The following is a 21,822-nucleotide window of genomic DNA, read 5'->3' as shown; positions in this document are numbered from 1 at the left end:
CTGGCAGGCTCGGTGCTGAGGAGCATGGGCAGAGGCTTGGTGGTTCTGGGTGGTTACTGGATTTAACCAGGAGAACGTGGGGCCAGGTGACAGCAGAGTCTGCTGGGTAACGTGTCAGGCAGTTTTCGTTCATGGGACGGGCCATACGGGGTTCTGGGCCTTCGGTCAGGGCTCAACGCTCACCAGCCTTCCCCTGGACTGTCTCCCGAGGGCTTCCACGTCCCCACCTGTGGTGACAGCTGCTTTCACAGTAGTTCCAACAGTGATCTAGAGAACAGTACTCTATTTTTCCCATCAGTAGCTTCCATCATTTCTGAAGTCATCACCTATCATTTAGAAGTACACAGCAGCCAGGAGCTATAAGGTGAAGAATTGCTGAAGGAAGTAAAATTTTTAGGTGATTTCAATTTCAATTTGTCACAGTATCTCAAGGACTAATGAGAGTTTTTGAGGGCATGGTAGGGAACATTACTCTGAGCACTCACTCACCGTGGTCTGCAAATTGTGGCATGTGCGTAGGACGCTTGGCAGAGCTGCAGGGTACCCCCTGTGTCACCCGGGCCTGGCCCCGCTGTGGGCGCCTGCACTTCCGGTCCCTTACCCCACAAGCCAGGCAGCCGCACCAGACACCCTCGCACCCAAGGACAGCAGAGCTGGCTGTTGTCCGAGAGGAGGGGTCTGCCGACCGCCGGCCGTGCCTCTGTGGGCTGGGGACCAACCGCTGGATGAGCTGTGACGGGAGAGCGGGGAAGCGGGACCTGTCAGTTTTCACTCAGACTTTGCACGGGGTGCTTTCCGTGAAGGAAGCGGGGGTCAGCCGACGGCTCCCTCCTCCTCGGTTCCAACAAAAGCACCCTGGCCCACCTTCTTCAGCCCGGCCCCTCCAGAACCTGGGGCCTCCCGAGGTTTGTGGGTGGACAGCCATGAGGGAGTGGTGGTGCGCACTGGTCTGTGACGCTGACCGTCCACGGGGAAGGGGCAGAAATGCTTCAGATGGGGGTTCAGCCGAGACGCGGGGACAGTAGACGTGTCGTGCGTCTGTTCCTTGTGGCCGTCCCCACGGTCCCCGCGCTCTCACGCTCGGTGCCTCCTCTCTCCCCGCACAGCCTCATGCGGTTTATTGTAAGGACGTCCTGGACATCGAGCAGTTCTCCGCGGTGAAAGGAGTCTGCCTGGACCCCGCTGACAGCACCTTCTACAGCCAGTTTGTCACGGGGTGTGTCTCCATCCCCTGGCAGAACGAGGTACCGCCCCGCTCAGCACAGCAGGGTTATGTTTGTTACTAGGACAGAAGGAAAAGGATGCGGATATGTGTCTACTGGTGTCTTCTTTAAAATACCGGTAGCTGTTGTCCATACGCCTGTCAAAGTACTCATGGCCCTGCCCTGCGCTCCTTCACAGGAGGTGGACATTTTGGCTCCCGTGGGGGCTTGTGGGCCCCGAGTCCTGCTCCCTAAGCAGGGCCGGCCTGCACCATGGCTCCCCTCTGGGGGTGTGCGGGAGGGGCAGGGGGGGCATGGCACTTACCCCAGGAAGGTCAGGAAGCGGGGAAGGGAGCCACACGGAGCACGGAGCACAGCTGGGAGGTGGCTGACTGATCCTGCGTCTTGCTCTGTGTGACACAGATGATCGAATCGGGGTGTTTCAAGGACATGAACGAAAGTGTAAGTGAGGAAAGTGTGGCCTTAGATCCAGAAGACAAGACGTGGCAAGCAGCTCGCAAACCGAAACGAGGTTTCTTCTATAGGCTCCTTGGAAGGGGGGTAAGGGTAAGACACGTTTGTTATTTTGGTTTGCGGTTTGGTTCTGTTTTTAATGTGACATGTTAAAAGAAAAACATTTCATCAAGTTAAAGCTTTCTTTTCTTTTTTCAGCTTTTTTCCCCAAGACCTCTTATACATGACATTTCATAGTTTAAGAGCCATCCATTGGTGCTATTTGAGCCCAGCCAGAAAAACCCTCACAGTAATGTCTGCTGTTGGTATGAGACTGTTTTGATCCAGAAAGAATGGCTTACCTACACAGACAAATGCTTCTGCAAGCAATGGAGCGTTTTAGGCGAGGCTCAGAAATCAGTATCTTATAGAACAAATCATAAAACAATATGTCTGCTTTATATTTCTGATTCCTAGAGCAGTTCTCTCATTAGCCCGCTCTCACAGGGAAAACTGTTTCTCTCTCGAAAATGCAAGAGTGGTTTGGAGAGACTTTTTACAGTAGCATTAAATTCAGACATTTTTTTGTTCCCCAAGTGAAGTGAGATTTCTCCTTGGACTAGTGGATTATCCCGCTTTGCGTCTTGTCTGTTCTTGAGAAGCTTATTCAGAGATTGTCCACTAACATTCTAATCCATCTTTTCTCAGTAAAAAAACAAGCCTTAGGTGGTAAAAATCTTTCAGGGTGTATTTCCCATGACTGCGTCCTCTCTGGGAACTGGGGGTCAGGCCCAGTTAAGGCAGCTGCTCCCTGGAGAGCTTGTCCTGCCTGGAAAATGCTCCCCACTCACCCCCAGGCTGTAGAGGTGGAGCCGGTTTCAGGCTGTAGAGGTGGAGCCGGTGGGAAGCTGATGGGGTGTGCCCCCCACCCCAGAGAAAGAGCCCAATTCATCACCAGACTGCCCCGGGGGTGCTCAGCTCTGGGTGGTAAATGGGATTGCAAATGCAGTGCAGAGGAGGGCATGAGTCTGAGACATCTTCTCTGTGTGCGAATGGGGTATCCTCCACACCTTGAAGTAAATGAAAGCAAATAAGTGAGGGTTTTGCGTGCCTTCAGGTGAGCACCCCCAAGGTTGTCAGTGTTGTTTACACCTCGGAAAGTGAGGCCGGCTGGCATCAGGCAGGAGGCTGACGGCCAGCGCCGCGTGTGTTGCAGGGCTGCATGAGCACTGGAGCCAGCCAGAAGGAAGAGCTGCCCTGCCCAGCCCAGCGCCAGAGCCCAGAAGCACATAGAAGCTCAGTGCTTCGTTCTATCTGAGTAGCAATAAACAGTGACACACCTTAAAACATGCTGCATGAGTCTGCAGATTTTCCTATGTTAAATAGCTGAATAGTCTTTTCACTAAAGCTGGACTGAAGAAAAGGCCACTAGGACTGCTGTGATGTGCAGAGTCCCCCATGTGTGGACACTTGGGGAGGGGCTCGAGCTTCACCTGTGCCTATGGACAGGGCCGTGGTGGGGTTAGAAAGGCTGTCCGTCTGCATGCACACTGATGTCTGCTGTCATTCCACCTTCCTGAGGGCGCACCTGTTGGCGTGCACAGTTCTGGCTGAGCGTTTATCCAGGCATTCCTACCTACCCTCAGAAAGAGCGTGTTTGCAGGAACCTGGGGTCAGGGCTTGGCCGTCAGGTGCTACTCACTGACCCTGGCGTGTGTTCAAGGGCTTATCTGCCAGCGGCCTGTGGTTCTGGGACTGTGCAGTGCCCGTTGTTTGCATTGTGACCCGGTGACTGGGCCAAAGGTTAAAGACCAGGTCCAGAAGAGGCCTGGGCTTAGGCTGACTGAAGAAGAGGGACAGCTGACCATAACCTGGGGATTAGGCTGCGAACAAGCTTTAAACTCATTCATCAGAGTTTGATTCGCCCCTGAGAAAAGAGAGGGCCGTGGCCTGTGGATAAGCATTCTCGTGGAGGCCCAGGGTGCCTCTAGGAGAGGAAGCTGAGGGACAGAGTAGTTCTGTGTTGTGGGCTGGCCTCAGGGTAGGTGGTGGTGCTAAGAGGTGAGTGGGGCGGGGAGTCCAGAATGCGGAGTGTTCTGTCATTTACACATGTGCCTCAGGCCTTCTCTGTCATTACAAATGTTGCTTTGAAAGAGCTTGAGGACAAGGGTGAAGCCAGAGCTCCAGGACACCCCCAGGCCCCCCCCACAGCCTTTCACTGGTCCTTCAGGGGTGTGGCCGCTCTGTTACTTACAATTCCAGCTCCAACTCACTGGATACATTTCTCCCCCTTTTCCTTGAGAGACATTTCAGAATGCATTATGGAAAGAAAAGGAGCTATCATGGGGGAGGTATGTATATGTAGTTGTAATAGAAAACAAGTTGACACAACTAAGACTAAACATACCATACAATATGTGCAAACGATCTTAACTCACCAGTTAAAATGACAGATATCACAATGGGTCACAAGGCAAAACCCAGCTGTGCTGTCTCCAGGAGACACACCTAAAACATAGTGAGAAAGGTTAAAATTTAACCATTGCAAATGCATTCCAGGAAAGTACAAACAAAAATAAAGCAGCAGTCCCAATCTGAATATCAGACAAGATGGAATCTGGGCCAAAAAGCGTAAGCCAAACAGAAAGGATACGTAATGTTAAAGGTACAATTCTCAAAGAAGATAAAACTGTCAGAAAGAACTACTTCCCAAGTAACAGCTGTCATAGAGCAGTGCTGAGAAGTTACTCCACCTCCCGTGGCGCAGACCTAAAGGGCATGGTAAGGAGTGTGTGTGCATGCGTGTGTGTGCATACACAGATACTTACACATACTATATATTGATATATAGGTAACACATTCTGTTTTGATGATAGAAAATGCACCTTCTTTTCAAATGCCCATGGAACAGGCATGAAAATTGACCATCTACTATGGCACAAAGAAAATCCTAATAAAAAATTTGATGAGATAAATATAGTTAAGAGCATCTGATTACAAATAAACCTGTGAATTAATAACAATTAGAAAACAGAAAGGTCCTGGCACCTGGAACTTTGACAGCCTCCACTAACATTCTCTTGGGTCAAGGCGGATCTGTGACCCAAAATGATAGGACTTCTACAAAACGGTGACAGTTCCAATGCATCTGAATGTATGGATACAAGTGCTCAAGGACAACATCTATGGCTCTTGGTTTTCCAGACAGAAATAAGCACCTGAAAATGAATTGAGCCTCTCACTCAGAAAGGATAGAAACGACATTGAAGGAAAGCAGAAGAAATTAATGAAACAAAAGCAGAAATTAAGGGCTATAGAACAGAAAAACTATAACTCATATGAATGTTGTTCTGTGTTAAAAAAATCAATAAAATCAATGTCTAACCTAGTCAAGAAAAAAAGGGAAAAGACATGAATGCACAAAAGAGATTACAAGGGGAGAAAAATCAGAGAGAGGAAATTAAAGGTAAAGAATACTTTGCAAAAAAAAAAATGCTTTGCACAATATGAAAATAAACATAAAACCTGGATGAAATGCATTTCTAGGAAAACAATTTACCAAAACTAACTATAGGTAAAATAGGAAATCTAAAGAAACATTTTTTTGTGTTACTTTTTAATTTTTTATTGGGGTATATTGGGGGACAACGTGCTTCTCAGGGCCCATCAGCTCCAAGTTGTTGTCCTTCAATGTAGTTGTGGAGGGCGCAGCTCAGCTGCAAGTCCAGTTGCCAATTTCAATCTTTAGTTGCAGGGGCGCAGCCCACCATCCCATGCGGGAATTGAACCGGCAACCTTGTTGTGGAGAGCTCGCGCTCTAACGAACTGAACCATCCAGCCGCCCCTCTGGAAGCTCAGTAACAGCTCATCTTCAGTCTAGTTGTGGAGGGCGCAGCTCACTGGCCCCTGTGGGAATTGAACTGGCAACCCTGCTGTTCAGAGCCCGCTCGCTCTAGTCAACTGAGCCATCTGGCCGCCCCAGAAATATTGTTATCAGAGCATTACCCTTCAAGAAAGCACCTGGCTCAGATGATTTGACGGAAGGTCAGCAAACCTTGGAAGAACAATTTCAATAAGATGAATACGTTCCAGTACACACAAAAAGGAAACATCCAATCCTTTTTATAAGGCGAGTACAAATTGATACCAAAACCTTATGAAGACTTTATATAAAAGCTATAAAAAACCAATCCCTTATGAATATTAATACAAAAGCCCTTAATAAAATATTACCAAACAGAATCCAACAACACATTAAAAACTGACATCATAATCTAGGAGGTTTATTTTAGTAGTGCATGGATGGTTCAATATTAGGAAATCCAGGAACGTAAGTTATGTTAACAAATCCAAAAGAAAAAAGATCATTTTCATAGATGCTATAAGGCATTTGACCAAATTCGACCCATTTTTTATCGTCAAATTCTTCAGCATGATAAAATGTATTTTCAGCAGCATTTTACCTGATGAGGGTATACCCTGGAGGCATTTGTGTTAAAATCAAGAATAAGAACAATGACCACTTTTTAAAAAATCAAATTTATTGGAGTGATAATGGGTATTTATTGAAGTTACCTAGGTTTCAGGTGTACAGTTCTGTAATCCATCATCTATAAATCTCATTGTGTGCTCACCACCCAGAGTCAGTTCTCCTTCCATCACCATATACAGTTGATCCCGTTTACTCTCTCCTACGCTCCCAACGACCACTTTCAATAGCATCCTATTTAACACTTCAAGGAGGAACTTCCACGTGCAGCAAGGATGGGCTACACAGCACATAACCTACCCTCCTGGTGAAAATAATAAGCTAGGCGAACATAAACATCTGGAGAGTAAACAACTTTCAGGGCTAGAAGCCAGAGAGACGAGCCAAACACCTGGCCTGCTCCTGCTGTCGGGGTGTTTGGGGTCCTAAGCTGAGAGGCTGAGCTATTTTTGAGGCTAGGGGAACAGATATCAAATCCATAGCATGCCAAGACTGGGGCCTCAGGCAGTTCACCCTCCATTTTGGGCTTCAGTCCACCTGAGAATAAGGGTGACCTGGAATTAACCAGCTCTCTAATATGGGTGGCCCAGAGGACTTCAGAATTGGAACTTGATGAAGGTGACCTATGACTTCTTGTGTCCCAAGGAGCCTAGCTTTGCAAACGGAAATCTCCCCTGGAGGAAGGTAATGATTTAAGCTTCCAATTACTTCCACAGTAATTTTCAAGTACAATGTCCAGTATACAAGCAAAGACAACCAGGCACAAGATGAGTCAATGCAAATGAGAATTAGCAGAAGCTTCATACACGACAAACACCCTCACGGGCTCTAGATAATGGAAATATATGAGACAGACTGTTCAGTAACTGCTTATGTTTAAGGATAAAACTTGCAAAGCTTGAAAATTTTGGCAGGAAACTAGAAACTATAGAAAATGACATAGCATACTTTAGAAAGTATAAATTCTAGTACTGAAAACTACAAAATTCCAGAACTTAATGGTTAAACAAAGATTTACCAACAATAGAATAAGCTAAAAAGAGAACTAGTCAGACAGAACTATCCAGAATAAAGCACTGAGCAGCCAAAAAGTGGAAAACGGAAGATAATGGCTGATACACATTTATCTGGAGCAGTGGGAAGAGAAAGAATGAGACAGCAGTTATTTTGGAATAATCACTTGGAGGTTCCCCAAACATGAAAATCATCAATCCACAAATCCCAAACCCATCTAGTTTCAAACAGATTAAATGAGAGGAAATCCTAGTGTTAAGAGCAAACAGGGAGAGTGACAATACGTGGTGCAGGCATGGAAGGGAGTTCGCGGGGAAAGTTAAGAGGCGGAAGGTCTAATCACCTGTCCCCCAAGCTCTTGTCATCCATGGAAAGTTGTATCAGTTCTGGGCCCGGCTGGTCACATCATAAGGAGCACCCCAGCAGAAGGGACCTGACATTCTGTGTATTTGTAGGGGAATCCGAAGGGAACAGGGACACTGGACTAATCATGTAGCAATGGCAGGTCTCAGGCTGTGGGGAATGGCTTTGCTGGTGAAAGAACATGCTGGCCCTAGGTATCTTTCCGCAGGGGAACTTGCAGTCCAGAACTTGGCAGAACTGGTGTCAGCCAGCCTTTTGAACCCTGCCTGCTGAGCAGCCTATCACTGATTGGGACCCGCAGGGTCATCCTTTTAACTAGCTGGTCTGTCCTTACTCACCCAGACATGGACGGGGAGACCTCAGAGAGCCAAAAACAAAGCAAATCTTAAAGCAGCCAGGGGGGAAAAAAGCATTACTCTTAAAGGAGCAGCTACCAAATCAACAGCTGACCTCTCAATAGCAAGAATGAGAGGCAGGAGAGAGAGGTTCACAGCTTTAACCTTCTGACGGGTTATCTGCCAACCTTGAGTTTTAGACCCAACCCCAAATCCATTAAGAATGAATGTAAAATAATGATATTTTCAGACAAACTGAAACAGACATTTTGGCAATAGAAGATCCACTGTAAGAGAAAGTCTAAAGGGTGTCTTCTGGGCAGAAGAAAATGATCCCAGATGGAAGATCAGATGTGCAGGCAGGAATGAAGAGGAGTAAAAATGGCAAATGTGGGAGTCATTTAAGTAAATATTGACTGTTCAAAGCAACAATCATGTCTGTGTCTTTTACAATGTGTACATGTCTTCATGTAGAATTAAATACATGGCAAGAATACCCTCTAAATTGGGAGGGACCCTCAGGGAGACGGATGGGGGAGCCACTACCGTGTCCCCAGGAGCTGCCGGTCCACTCATCTTGTCCCTCTGGGCTCTCTTTCATGTTTCCTTCTTTCTTGGGCCCAGGCCTTGCCCTGCACCTCCCACCTGGTCTTGGGTTCAGGGTGGGTGCCAGCCCCCCAGCTGGAGTGCACACCACCTGTCATGGCTGCTTTAAACATCTGCCTTTTCTCCTGGGCAGCATGCGTCCCACGTGTGTTGCTAGGCTTTCATTTTTAGTTCCTCACCCAAACCTATGCTTTTATGTGTTTTTCCTCTGAATATACACATTCACTGCTGAAAAGCTGAAAACTACAGACAAGCACACAAGATACAAGTGCCCCGCACAGAGAGTCAGTATTACAAATTTGGAGAGTAGCTCTCTTCTATGTATGTGTGTACTGTTTTTCTTTAAGAAAAAGAAGACCATGCCATACACAGAATAATCTGCTAAAAGCATTGTAAACCTTTTCCTGGGTCACAAGTGCTTCTAAAATAGGTGTTGAATGGCTGTCCAGTTTTCTGTCATGGATGTATCCGGATTCATACAGCCAATGTCCTCCTGCCCAGCATTTAGGTTTCCAATTTTTTGGTCCTAAATGTTGCTGTAAGTAGTGACCATTCTCACACACACGACTGGTTTCCTAGAATAACTCACTGGAAGTGTCTGCTGTTCAGGGACTGTGCCCAGTTTTAAGTCTGTGGAGACACCGTGCCAAATGGTCCACCTAGCATAGTTAATCTTTACCTGCTTTGGACTGTGCCAAGTTTTTCTCTGAACTTAAAAAAATCTGCTTCAAGTTTTTCTCTGAACTTAAAAAAATCCTTTTCTATAAGATTTCTTGTCAGGATTACAATAAGTTCCAGGCAGATGATTCTTTCTGCCGTGGCGGAAGAAGCCATGTCGGTGGCCCTATAAGGCCTCGGTGGTTTAGGAGCATATAAACGGGACAATCCCACGTGACAGTGGCTTACACAAAATAGACTTACATTTCACTCTCACAGATTTTCATGAGGTGGGCAGGCTGGCTGGCATCCCCAGCCCGTCCTCTGGGCCCTGGCTCCTTCCAGCTCCACCATCCCAGGATGTGGCTTTTCATCCTCATGAGCCAGAATGACTGCTCAAGCGCCACCCAACACAGCCGCATTCCAGGCAGCAGGAAGAACAGGTGGACCCTTTCCTTCTAAGGAGACTTTCTAGACCTAACACATTACTTCTTCCATCTCGTTGGCTAGAACTCATTTAATCACGTGGCTGCAGCCAGCTCAAAGGTGGGAAATGGAGCATTTTAACTAAGGGGAAAAGTGCCCAGCTAAGAACTGAGTTCCTGTTACTGAAGAAGGCCAGAGTGGCTTTCAGGCGGCGACACTACTTATTGTTACGGGTTACAGTATGTCCCCTCACCCTTCATGCTGAGTGCTCACCCCTCGCACTTCAGAATGTGATTGTATTTAATGAGGTCGTTAGTGTGGTCTACCCCCGTATGACTGCTGTCCTTATAAGAAGGGATTAGGACACACACAGGAAGAGCATGTGAAGACACAGGGAGGGACACGGACATGTCGGAGCCCAGGGCCCTGCCCACACCTTGATCTTGGGTACCTCCAGCCTCCAGGACTGGGAGAAGATGAGTTTCTGCTGTTGAGCCTGCAGCGGGCGGTACCTTGTCATAGCAGCCCTAGCAAACGAATACACTTACGTGTTGCTGTGTGACCGATCACTGTGGCTTACGTGCCCCCGGAATCTCTCAGGTGCGTGGGGCAGGAATCTGCCACAGCCTAACTGGGTCCTCCCTTCCCAGCCTCCCAAAAGCCTACCATCAAGGACCAGTTGCCTCCACTTGATACCGGGCAAGACGGGCTCCTAAGCCCACGTGTTGGCAGGATTCAGCTCTTTGTGGGCTGTTGGCTTGAAAGCCTCCGTTTCTCACCGACGTGGCCACGTGGCAGCCCCCAACACGGCAGCGTGCTTCGTGCCCGCGTGTGAGCCAAGTGCCGCGGCCACGGGGCAAGACGGAAGCCTCCCTCCTGTAAGCGAACCCAGGAGGGCCGTCTTTCCCTCGCCGGGCAGAAGCCAGCCAGCAGGGGCAGCCCACAGCCTGGGAGGCGCTCTGAAGGGCGCGAGCGCCGGGAGCGGCCACCGGGCTGCCGCGGGCCCTGGCCGCCAGCGCACGTGGCCGGGCACACGGACGGGGCCTTTCTTAACAGACATCAGGGAACTGGGGCCTCCAGGGTGGCGCACGAGGTGCCCCCCCGAGGACAGTACTTCCCGTGGCGGGGCTGGGTCCCCCGTTCCCTGACCCTTTGCGACCGCGGGCGCTCCGGCAGGGTGGAGACGGGCTGTGGCAGGCAGGGCACGGCCCTGAGCGCCCCCCGCACGCTCCGCCTCCCCCAGGCGGCCTCTCCAGCCCAGCGCAGCGCCTGCCCCCGGGCCCCACGAGGCGAGGCCCCGAGCCCGGACCCCTCCGTGCAGCCCGCCGCCCCAGGCAGAGGTGCCCACAGACCCGTGGACGGGTCGCTTCGCGGCCGGCAGTCATTCCCGCGGGCGGGCTGCTTCCCGCCGCACGGCCGTGGTCTCGGGGGCAGCAGACACCGCCCGGCCGCGCGCAGCCGCTTGGCCCCGGGGCTCAGGCTGCACACTCGGGCAGGCGCCTGCGGCCCGGGCTGCCCTCTCCTCTCTGGGCCCCCCCGGCTCTCCTCCCGCCCGACCGTGCCCGCAGGCCTCCGCCCACTACCCGCCCGAGCCTGCGAAGGGCGCACTCACTCGGCCGCGCTCCTCGCAAACAGCCCGACTACTGCCGTCGGGGCGGCGCCGCGACCCGCCCCTCAGTCCCGGCCACCGGCGCGCAGGGGCGCCCCCTGGTGTCTCTCGCCCAGGCCCAGGCGGCGCTTCCAGGCGGAGCTGCTTCCTGGGGGCGCGACCGCTAGCCCCTCCCCTTCGCGCCACTCAAGGCCGTGCCCCGCCCCCCACCGCCACATCCCGCCCTCATCGCCGCGCCCCGTCCCGCCTCCCACCACCGTGCCCCGCCCCTCACCGCCAGGTCCTGTCTTCAGCACTGTGCCCCGCCCATCACAGCCCCGCCCCGCCCATCACAGCCTCGCCCCGCCCCTCAGCGCCCGACACCGCGTGCCGCCCCAGTCCCGCCCTCTGTAGTGACTCGCCCCTCAGCGCCAGGTCCCGCCCACACTGCCGCGCCCCGCCCCGCCGTGTACCGCGCCCTCGCAGGGGAGGGGCGCGGTTATCTCAGTGGCTGCGTCAGCTCTGGGAGGTGATCTGGTGGGCTCGAGGGAGGGCGGGCTAGCGCTTCGTTTGGTCATTGGCAGAAGCCGCTGCCTCGGGCTGTCAATCCCGGCGGCCCGGCCTGGCCCCGCCCCGCAGGCGTAACGTCGCAGGACGCAGGGCCGCGGGGACTGCTGGGAAGGGTTCAAGATGGCCGGGCGTTTCGGTTCCTCCACAGCCTGCGGCCCCGAACCCCATTCATTGCCGCGCTGCTGAGCGGCGCCGCGAGCCGGCCCTTGGGCTCCGGGGGCGGTCTCCGCGGAGCGGGTTGCTGCCATGGCGACCCTGGAAAAGCTGATGAAGGCCTTTGAGTCCCTCAAGTCCTTCCAGCAGCAGCAGCAGCAGCCGCCGCCGCCCCAGCCTCCTCAGCCGCCGCCGCAGGCTCAGCCGCCTCCCCCCACGCTGCCGCCCGGCCCGGCCGTGGCCGAGGAGCCGCTGCACCGACCGTGAGTGCGGGCCCGCGGCCCCGCGGCGACGGGGCCACCCGCGCACGGCTCCACCGCCGTGGCTGCCGCGGCTTCGCGTGCCGGCCTCTCGCGTGGGCCGCAGCGCGTTCGCGTGCGGGCGCAGCCTCTCCAGAAGGCGCCGAGGCGGCCACGGGTGCTTTTCGGCGCCAAGTCTAGGGGGAACTTACTGCTGTGCGTGGCGGGGGGCCGCTGCGTGGGTCGCACCGGTCGGCGGCGCCCCGAGCGCGTCGCTTCCCTGCGGGAGCGGGAGCGGGAGCCGGAGCCGGAGCCGCGCGCTGCGGGGCCCGCATGACGTCATCCTCGGCCGGGCCGGCGCGCGTGGCTGGAGGCCGTGCTGCCGCGTTCGCGACACGTTTCCCTTCGGTCGGGCGTCGCGGTGGTCGTTGCGGGGTTTTAGCGTCGGGAACAGACCTGCTTGTCTCAGCGCCCTGGTCGGCACGCGCGTGACCGAGTCGTGGGTGCCAAGGAAGTGGTGACCCGCGTACGCGGTCGTGGTGACCGACTGGCGAGCAGGGGTCAGACTGACGCGAACGTCAGAAAGCGTGGGCTGAAGTTGCCTCCCGTTAACGTGGGAAGGACGCACGGCCGAGGCAGGGACGTTCGTCGTGGGGCGCGGTGGCGGTCGCGCTTGCGGGCGCCCTGGGCCCTCCTTGCCGCCTCCTGACGCCGCGTGCACGGAAGGGCCCTCTGTGGCCTGTGCCCGGGACGGGTTCTGAACCAGGAAAAGGGAGCCCACTCGTGGCACGCTCTCACGGGAGCGAGGGCCGTCCCCGGAGGCTTCCCGGGCCGAGCTGGAGCGGAGTTAGCGCCTGTCCCGCGTCGGGCGCTAGACCTCTGGGCTCCGGACGCGCGAGATGCTGCTTCCCGGGGGCGCTTCCCGGGGAGCAGCGCCTCCGGGGGGAGCTTGCTCTTCTAAGGCGGGTTCGCTCTAGTGATGTGTTCTTGTTCTCCATGTTTCCGGTAGAATTCTTGCGGTGTCCTAAGAGTTTAACTGGAAAATGAGGACTTGGGGAGTAATGTTGGCTTGTCTGTTAGAATAAAATCTACAACGAATAAATTATGTTTCCTTCTAAGATGTGAAAAACCTGTTTGCATATTTAGAAGGAAAAAAATTTTTTTTAAACAATTTGAGTTTATCTCTAGAGCAAGTAATTTGTAACCATCACCCATTCGAGATTTATTGTATGTAATGCCTCTCCAGGAAGTAGATGTCACCGACGTTTCCACGTGTGTAAACACGGGACACACTGGGGGGGGCTCTGCAAGGTTTGCTGCCACCTGGTGACGCCTCCACTCCATCAGCCTAGAAAGCTGCCTTCTGTTTCCTACGCTGATTTCTCAGAACCTGAATTTGCTTATCTTCAAAATATGCGTATAAAGAGGTTTCCTTGTAAAGCTGGCTTGACAAAAGTAGATTTTGTTTCATTACTTTCAGGAAAGTATGATTGACTTACTTAAGTAATTTTGTCTATTATTTTTGCATAACTAATACATTAATGTAACACATTCCAAAAGGTAAAAATTAAAATTCTCTCTCCCGCTCCTTTCTCCTGAGGGCCTAACTCTGTCCTCAGAGGCAGGCACTGTTCTACTTCCTTCTTGTGAATCCTTCCAGATGTAATCTATGCATATATGAAGCTAGATTTTAAATTACTTAAAAGCAAAAGTGTTTCAGAAGGGTAGCTTTGAAAGGTTCTTAGCATGCTCTGAAGTTGCTTTAGGCTTGATTATAGATTTTTTTTTTTTTTTTTTGAACAGGACTTTATTGGGGAACAGTGTGCACTTCCAGGACTTTTTTCCAAGTCAAGTTGTCCTTTCAGTCTTAGTTGTGGAGGGCGCAGCTCAGCTCCAGGTCCAGTTGCCATTTCTAGTTGCAGGGGGCACAGCCCACCATCCCTTGCAGGACTCGAGGAATCGAACCGGCAGCCTTGTGGTTGAGAGCCCACTGGCCCATGTGGGAATCGAACCGCCAGCCTTCGGAGTTAGGAGCATGGAGCTCTAACTGCCTGAGCCACCGGGCCGGCCCTTGATTATAGTTATTTTAAATAAAATGCATAAATATATTTTATGTACTTTGCTATTGAGAAAGCAAGTATTCATAAATTTTGAGTAAAAAACTCACTGCTTACAATTTGAATCTTGGCATTCAGATGCTTCAGGTGAAAAATCCATTCCCCACAGTAAGATTGGCCAAAAGCAATTGAGAAAGTACCTGTTCTATTTTTATGGCTCTTGCTGTCTGTCGTGTGGAACTTCAGTGTCACAGCCATGGGTGGGCTTCAGCTGTAGTATCTGAGTGCCTGTTCTCTGACTCAGCATATAGGATGCAGGGGTCCTGGGTGGGCCTGACGTGCAGTGAGTGCCAAAGCATGGGAGAGTCCTCGACTGCAGTTATGAAGCAGTTGACATTTGCCTTCGGCACTTTCTCATTCAGATTCCCGCCAGTTTTCCCTTGACTTTAATTGTTCACTCATCAGTAAGTATTTACTGACATCTAATGTGTGCCAGGCACTGTTCTGATAGGTGCAGGGCTATGGCAGGGAATAGATAAAGCTTCATTTTAGTGAGGGACGTAGACAATAAACAGGTTAGATCAGTAAAACATACAGTGTGCTAGATAGTGATAAATGAAGGAGGAGCAGCAAAGCAGGGAAGGGGACTAGGAAATGCCTGGGTTAATAAGGTGTTGCCATTCTAGATAGGGCGTCCAGGAAGATCCGCTGAGATGGTGGCTTTGGGGTAAGCACCTGAAGTGAGCCAAGGATATACCCATGAGGGTGTGGAGGAGGGGCATTCCAGGCGGGGGGCAGGTGCATAGCCCCCCTGTCTGAGGCATAGCAAGGAGGTCAGTATGGCTGGTTGAATTAGTGAGACGGAGTAGGAGGTGAGGGCAGAGGGAGAGGCAGGACCACACTGGATCCTTGTAGGATAAAGACATCGATCGGCCTTTGTTCTAACTGACATACGAAGGCATTGGGGAGTTTGGTCAGGTCATGGGAGTAGCAGGATGGCTGCGCACAGAGGGAAGGGGAGCGTGGGCAACAGCAGGAAACCAGTTAGGAAGGTATCCCAGTGTAGGCTCAGAGGTGATAGTGGGTGCTGTCAGGATGTTGGCAGTGGCCAGGTGACTGAGAAGTGACTGAATTTGGAAGGTAGAACCAGTAGGACCTGTCCATCTCTGCCTGCTAAGCCCCACAGCGTTTCCTTCCAGCTGGTGGTATCAGGTAGGGCTGTATTCAGCTGCGAATCGCAAGCCCTGCTTGTAGCTCAGACAGGTACCGTGGGAGTTTGTTACAAGACAAGAACTTGTCTGTTTGAGGAAGTTCAGCAGTAAGACTAGGGACCCAGTTCTTACACTTAGTTTGAAGTCCTCCTCCTCATTCTTACCCATTGTTTAGTTGGGTTATTTGTCTTTTTGTTAAATTGTAACAGTTCTTTATGTATTCTTGATACTAGACCCCTATCAGATTTGTGATTTGTAAAAACGTTCTTCCTTTCTGTGGGTTTTCTCTTTACTTTCTTAATAGTGTCCTTTGAAGCAAAAAAAGTTATATTAAAAAATTAATAAAAAGTTTAACAATATGAAGTTATTTTTGATGAAGTCCAGTTTTCTGTTTTGTCTTTGGTTGCTATGCTTCAGGTGTTATATCTAAGAAATTGTTGCCTGGTTCAAGGTCACAGAGATTTATTATTCCTGTATCTTATAAGAATTTTAGAGTTTTATCTCTTATATTTAGGTCTGATCCATCTTGGGTTAATTTTTATATAAGGTGTAAGGTAAGGGTCCAGCTTCATTCTTTTCATGTGGAAATCCACTTGTCCCAGCACAATTTATTGCAAAAACTATTCTTCCCCCATGGAGTTGTCCTGACACCCTTATTGCGAACTAATAGCCCATACATATATGGATTTATTTCTGGACTCTCAATTCTGTTCCGTTGGTCTATACATCTGTCCTCTACTAGTGGTACAGTCTTAATTACTGTAGCTTTGTGTCACAATTTGAAATCGTGAAATGGGAGTCCTCCACCTTTGTTCTTTTTCAAGATAGTTTTGGCTATTCGAGGCCCCTTGCATTTCCATGTGAATTGTAAGATGAAATTGTCAGTTTTTACAAAGAAGCCAGCTAGGATTCTGGTAGGGATTGCATTGAATCTGTAGATCAATTTGGGGAGTATTGGTGTCTTAACAATATGAAGGCTTCCGATCCATGAACATGGCCTACTTTTTCTGTAAACTGTCAGATAGTAAATATTTCAGGTTTTGTGAGCATGTCTGTTGTAGTGACTCAGCTCTGCCGTTGTAGAATAAAAGCAGCCGGAGGCAGGATGTAACTGAATGAGTGTGGCTCTGTTCCAATGCAGTTTTATTAATGACATTGAAATTGGAATGTCATATAATTTTCACATGTCATGAAATAATTATTCTTTGTTTTTTGTTTTTAGTTTTGGGGAGAGTGGTGTGTCAGCCATTTAAAAATGTAAAAACATTTCTTAGCTCATAGACTGGCCCAAAACAGGCAGGCTGTCGGTTGCTCGGCCCTGGATTAAGTACGATAGGGCCCACGTGTGGGAAGCAGTTCTTTTTCAGTTGCTTTTCATTAATAGTTTAAAAAGTTGTAAAAATTACACAGGTCCATCATAAAAACATCTTCAAACGACACAGAAGATGAAAAACAGCCCTTCTCCCAGTCCTAGTCTCGTTCCCTGAAAATAACATTATTAAATCTTCTGTCTTCCCTGATTTTTGTAATGCATATACAAGCATGAAATAGTCCTCGTTTTGTCTGCATGACTGAGCTCAGACTCTGTCTGCCCACTTCGACATTGTGCCGTACGGTACATGCAGGCGGACCTGGAGACGCTGCTCGTTCTGTTCCAGACCACGCCATATAGCGAGGCGTCGTCTTTTTGTGGTGGCAGGTCTTGCCTTCAGTTTGTAAAAAACACAACATCCAGGAAGTGCAATAAGAGCAGGTGTGCTTGTTGATTGTTGCTAATTGCTATACAATAGTGTAGCATTTATTTTTAAAAGAGGACTTTTGGAGATGTCAAGGCCAAGGTCACACATTGTCCTGGTGTTCAGGTGGCCTGGAAAAATAACAGCGTAAGACACTGACTGTTGAACATTGTGTTAAATGGAATCTAGTCGTGGGAGACAAGAATGCAGCCGATCCTGCTGCCCTCAGGGCCGGCACTTCCTGCGACTGGGAGCTTCTGAGAAGGGCAGAGCCACTGCTCGGCCTCAGACCTCCTCAGTCTGCACTTAACAGGCTCTGCGAGCAATCTGTGTGCATGTTAACGCTTGAGGAGCTCTACTGGACGCGACCTGGCCGCCTCTTTGTTAATAATGCTGCCAGCGTTTGGGAGGGGGTCTGACAATTAAGTTCGCGAACTTGTTGCACCGATGTTGCTAACCTTTTTTGATATCAGAGGGATTATTATGAATTAGTACCAACTGGACAAACAGTTAATCACGTTTACTATTGGGAAGAACTGAAAAGGCTGCATGAAAAAGTCAGACAACCTGAACTTTTCGCCAACAATTCCTGGCTCTTGCATCACGACAATGCACCAGCTCACACGGCACTGTCTGCGAGGGAGTGTTTAGCCAGTAAACAAGTAACTGTATTGGAACACCCTCCCTACTCACTTGATCTGGCCCCCAATGACTTCTTTCTTTACCCGAAAATGAAGGAAATATTGAAAGGAAGACATTTTGATGACATTCAGGACATCAAGGGTAGTACGAGGACAGCTCTGATGGCCATTCCAGAAAAAGCGTTCCGAAATTGCTTTGAAGGGTGGACTGGGTGCTGGTGTCAGTGCATAGCTTCCCAACGGGAGTCCTCCAAAGGTGACCGTACTGATATTCAGCAATGGGGTGTGTAGCACTTTTCTAGGATGAGTTTGCGAACTTAAGGGTCTGACCTCATATGTCCCGATGTAGCGGAGGCAACATAACTTCTGTCCTGGGGCCATCGAGCATTTGTGTAGCTGCAGAGTAGGTTGTAACACTGAGGGTGAGCTGTGGTGGGCATAAGAGCTCCCTGGCCCTGGAATGGGGACTTCAGGGGGGTTGGACTAGGGGACCCGGACGCATCCCCAAGTACCTGTTGTTACCAGGCCCTGTCCTGGGCCCTGGGTTACAGCAGTGCACGGGACCAATGGTAATAAATACTATGGGGAAAAACAAGATAGAATACGGGGAGAGGCCTTGCAGTTTTCTTTAGAGTGTGTAGTGCGCTGACACGGTGACCCCGGTTAGAACGGAGGGAGCAGGCCACGTGGGCATCTGGAAAAAGAGAGGTCCAGGTGGAGGGGACAGAAGTAGACGTGCATTGCACATTCATGGATTAGCGAGGGGGCCGGTGGCTGAAGTGAAATGAAGGGCAGACATAGGAGATGAGGGTAGAGGACTGGGCCGTTAGAGATGAAGGTCGGCCATGTGGGCCGCATGCACCGGCGTAACTACTTCAGGCTTTACTCTGACCTGGGTGCTATGCTTTATATTTCTAAAGGATCACTTTGGCGACACCAAATGAAACGGGTCACTTATTCATTGCCAGTGTGACTGTAAGATGGCCCGGCGACTCTGGGAGACAGCCTGGCAGCATCGTGTAGCACTGAACATACTGTTCCTATATGACCTGGCAGTGGCATTCATGGGTTTCTGTCCCAGAGAAATGAAGACTTATGTTCACACAAACACCCGGACATAAGTGTCCGCAGCTTTATTCATAAAAGGCAGAAAGTAGAACCAACATAGATGTCCGTCGACGGCTGAATGAATGGTTGAACTAATTACTCAGCAAGAAAGAGTGAACTTCTGATACTGCTTAGATGAATCTTGAGGAGATTGCACTCAAGCAAACAGCTGGTCCCTAAAGGTGCCACACTGTGTGATCCTATTGACACTGTTTTTGTAATGCCAGTTTGCTGCAAGGAGACTGTAGGTGAGTGGCTGCCCAGGTTAGGGATGGCAGTAGGTGTGGTTCTAAAAGGGCACCCAGTCCCCTGTGGTGCTGGGAGCGTTCTCTATCTTGACCATGGTGGGCATACAGATTTGCACATCGGGTACAAGTGTGTAGAACTAAATGCACACGCAGATGAGTAAAAGTAAAACTGGAAATCTGAGATCAGCAGATCATATCACTGTCAATACTATAGTTTTGCAAAATGTTGCATTGTGGGAAACTGGGTAAAGTGGACCCTTCTACATGTACCTCAGTAAAAACTGCGCTTCAAATAAAGACCGCGCTGCTGAACAGGGAGCACAAAGGAAAGCTGCCAGAGATGGCGGGGAGACGTGGTCAGATCCTGGCTGGATCTCTGGAGGAAGAGCTGACCAGATTTACAGATTTTTGAAAAATTGAGATTAGGATTCATATATTATAAAGTTTACCATGTGAAAGTGGTTTGTGGCACATTCACAGGGTTCTGCAACCATCACCACTTTATGGTTTCCAGAACATTTCATCACCCCAAAAAAGCCCCTCCCCCTTAGCAGTTACTCCCAGTTTCTTCTCTCACAGCACCTGGCAAACACTCATCTATTTCTGTCCCTGTGGATTTGCGTGTTCTGGACATTTGTTATGAACGGAATGGTACAGCATGGGACCTTTTATGGCAGACTGTTTCACTGAGCATCACAGATTGGTGTTTGGGTGGTACTTTTTTCTGTTAGTAATCGTTACTGTACTCAGATCACTAGTGAGAAAGGCTTTGTTTTAATGGCTCTTTTCCTTTATACAGACTGTAGAGTGGAGAAATCTTAGGCCCTGTTTCCCCTAATCAAACAGCACTTTTATTTTTAAAATTAGGTATGAGACTTAATTCCAACATGACGTTTGGTGTCCCATTCCTTAAAAAAATCTTTCTGCGAGAGAGAGTGATTTCTCTAGGCACACTGTCCCATGATTATAGCATTTGATGGAAAGTGGAGAGCAGTGATGAGCCAACAGAAGACGGGGTGCTGCGCGGGCCTTGTAGCCCCGGGGCTCACTCTCCCCCCCTTTGTCTGTGTTGGCACCCCCACCCCCTGCCTCAAAGGTGCACGTGGAAGTGCTGTGAGTACGAATAGCAAGACAGGCGCAGGATGAGTGATTGCCGTTTGCCCTTCCTAGGGTGGTCCAGGCCGCTGTCCTGCTCACTCAGCCTGCAGTCACGTTTTTCATGGCATAATCTTAACATCATTCTAAAAATAACAATTTATAATAGATGAGAGGGCTTGAATTCCCATTTTTAGAATTTCATAGTTGTTTGAACATGACTAGTTTGCTTCAGGGCCCTTGATTTTTCTGTGCCGCTCTTCCCAGTGTGTCTCTGTGCACGTTGCTTCATTGCACAATGGGGGGGGGGCCTGACTGAGGTTTGTTTTTATTTTGAAGGGGAAGTTAAAATGCCTGCTTTTCCCGAAAACGGTTGAAGAGTCAGGACTGTTGGGATCCTGTTCATCCAGGCAGTTACTACCCAGAGCAGGAAGGTGGTTCTCTTTTTTCACTGTAATTTCCATACTTATTTTCACATAGAATGAATCAGCTTGACATACCGTGTTTCCCCGAAAATAAGACCTCGCCGGAAAATAAGCCCTGGTGTGATTGTTCAGGATGACATCCCTGAACATAAGCCCTAATGCGTCTTTTGGCGCAAAAATTAATATAAAACCCGGTCTTATTTTTGGGGAAACATGGTATCAGTTCACCAATCCAATTAAATTCATGGGGGAATGAACTAGTTGACGTTTTTTTTAGTTTTTTTTGGGGGGGGGAAGGGGAACAGGACTTTATTGAGGAACAGTGTGTACTTCCAGGACTTTTTCCAAGTCAATTTGTTGTCCTTTCAGTCTTAGTTGTGGAGGGCGCAGCTCAGCTCCAGGTCCAGTTGCCATTTTTTCTAGTTGCAGGGGGCACAGCCCACCATCCCCTGCGGGAGTCGAACCGGCAACCTTGTGGTTGAGAGGACGTGCTCCAACCAACTGAGCCATCTGGGAGCTCAGGGGCAGCTCAGCTCAAGGTGCCGTGTTCAATTTTAGTTGCAGGGGGCGCTGCCCACCATCCCTTGTGGGAGTTGAGGAATTGAACTGGCAACCTTGTGGTTGAGAGGCCACTGGCCCATGTGGGAATCGAACCGGCAGCCTTCGGAGTTAGGAGCACGGAGCTCCAACTGCCTGAGCCACCAGGCCAGCCCTGACGTTTTCTTAAACTTCCAAGTTTGCTTGGACGAAATAAGTTAGGAAGGAGGTATTTCAAGCAGGGACCATGGAATGTACAAGATCTGAGCTTGAAGCTGCATGACCAAAACAAGGGAGTTACTTGGGCAGCCAGCATTCTCTGAAGGTTCCGGAATAGTGATCTAGGAGGGAGCGTGGAAGGAGCCTGAGGCCTGGCTAAATGGTGTGCAGTCTGCGGTATTCTGTCTTTGGTGGTCACTGTGACAGCCTTTCTCAAGTTCTGGCACGCGGGGACGGCACAGGTAGGTCTTGATGACAGGCACCGACCTTGCGAGCTGGTGTGGTGTTTACTGATGACCTGGTGCGGTGGCATTTACTGGTGACCGTATTCTTTTGGTGTATCACACACATGAGGAGAGAGACAGCTCTTTTTACAGCTCATCTTTATATCTGTCACTTCGAAGAGGACAGAGAAATGCCCCTTGCGCCCTGTCAGTTCTCCGTCAGGCAT

General features: G+C 50.1%; 2 protein-coding genes and 1 long non-coding RNA gene across 9 annotated transcripts in view; 2 read left to right on the top strand and 1 right to left on the bottom strand.

Moving 5' to 3' along the window:
- The window catches only part of GRK4 (G protein-coupled receptor kinase 4), a 58,904-nt gene extending 55,830 nt beyond the window's left edge, over positions 1-3,074 (top strand). For 3 of the 7 annotated variants that reach the window (XM_081071798.1, XM_081071795.1, XM_081071801.1), the window contains 3 exons: positions 1,107-1,244; positions 1,626-1,769; positions 2,872-3,074. In XM_081071798.1, coding sequence (XP_080927924.1) covers positions 1,107-1,244; positions 1,626-1,769; positions 2,872-2,973 — 384 coding nt within the window. In that variant the 3' untranslated portion in view covers positions 2,974-3,074. Of the gene's footprint in view, positions 1-1,106; positions 1,245-1,625; positions 1,855-1,874; positions 2,053-2,871 lie in introns of those variants that run through there. The other 4 variants (XM_081071796.1, XM_081071800.1, XM_081071797.1 and 1 more) reach the window with 4 other exon arrangements.
- On the bottom strand, positions 1,144-12,438 carry LOC308507685. The gene is made up of 4 exons (XR_013994902.1): positions 12,308-12,438; positions 4,094-4,163; positions 1,528-1,751; positions 1,144-1,282 (listed from the first exon to the last, which is right to left on the bottom strand). It is a non-coding gene; the product is annotated as an uncharacterized lncRNA (long non-coding RNA).
- The window catches only part of HTT (huntingtin), a 119,016-nt gene continuing 108,996 nt past the window's right edge, over positions 11,803-21,822 (top strand). The window contains exon 1 of the mRNA XM_081071428.1: positions 11,803-12,119. Coding sequence (XP_080927554.1) covers positions 11,950-12,119 — 170 coding nt within the window. The 5' untranslated portion in view covers positions 11,803-11,949. The remainder of the gene's footprint in view (positions 12,120-21,822) is intronic.

Source organism: Rhinolophus hipposideros, assembly GCF_964194185.1.
Source record: "Rhinolophus hipposideros genome assembly, chromosome: 1".
Classification (NCBI taxonomy): Eukaryota; Metazoa; Chordata; class Mammalia; order Chiroptera; family Rhinolophidae; genus Rhinolophus; species Rhinolophus hipposideros.
This window is presented reverse-complemented; position numbering and strand designations above follow the sequence as displayed.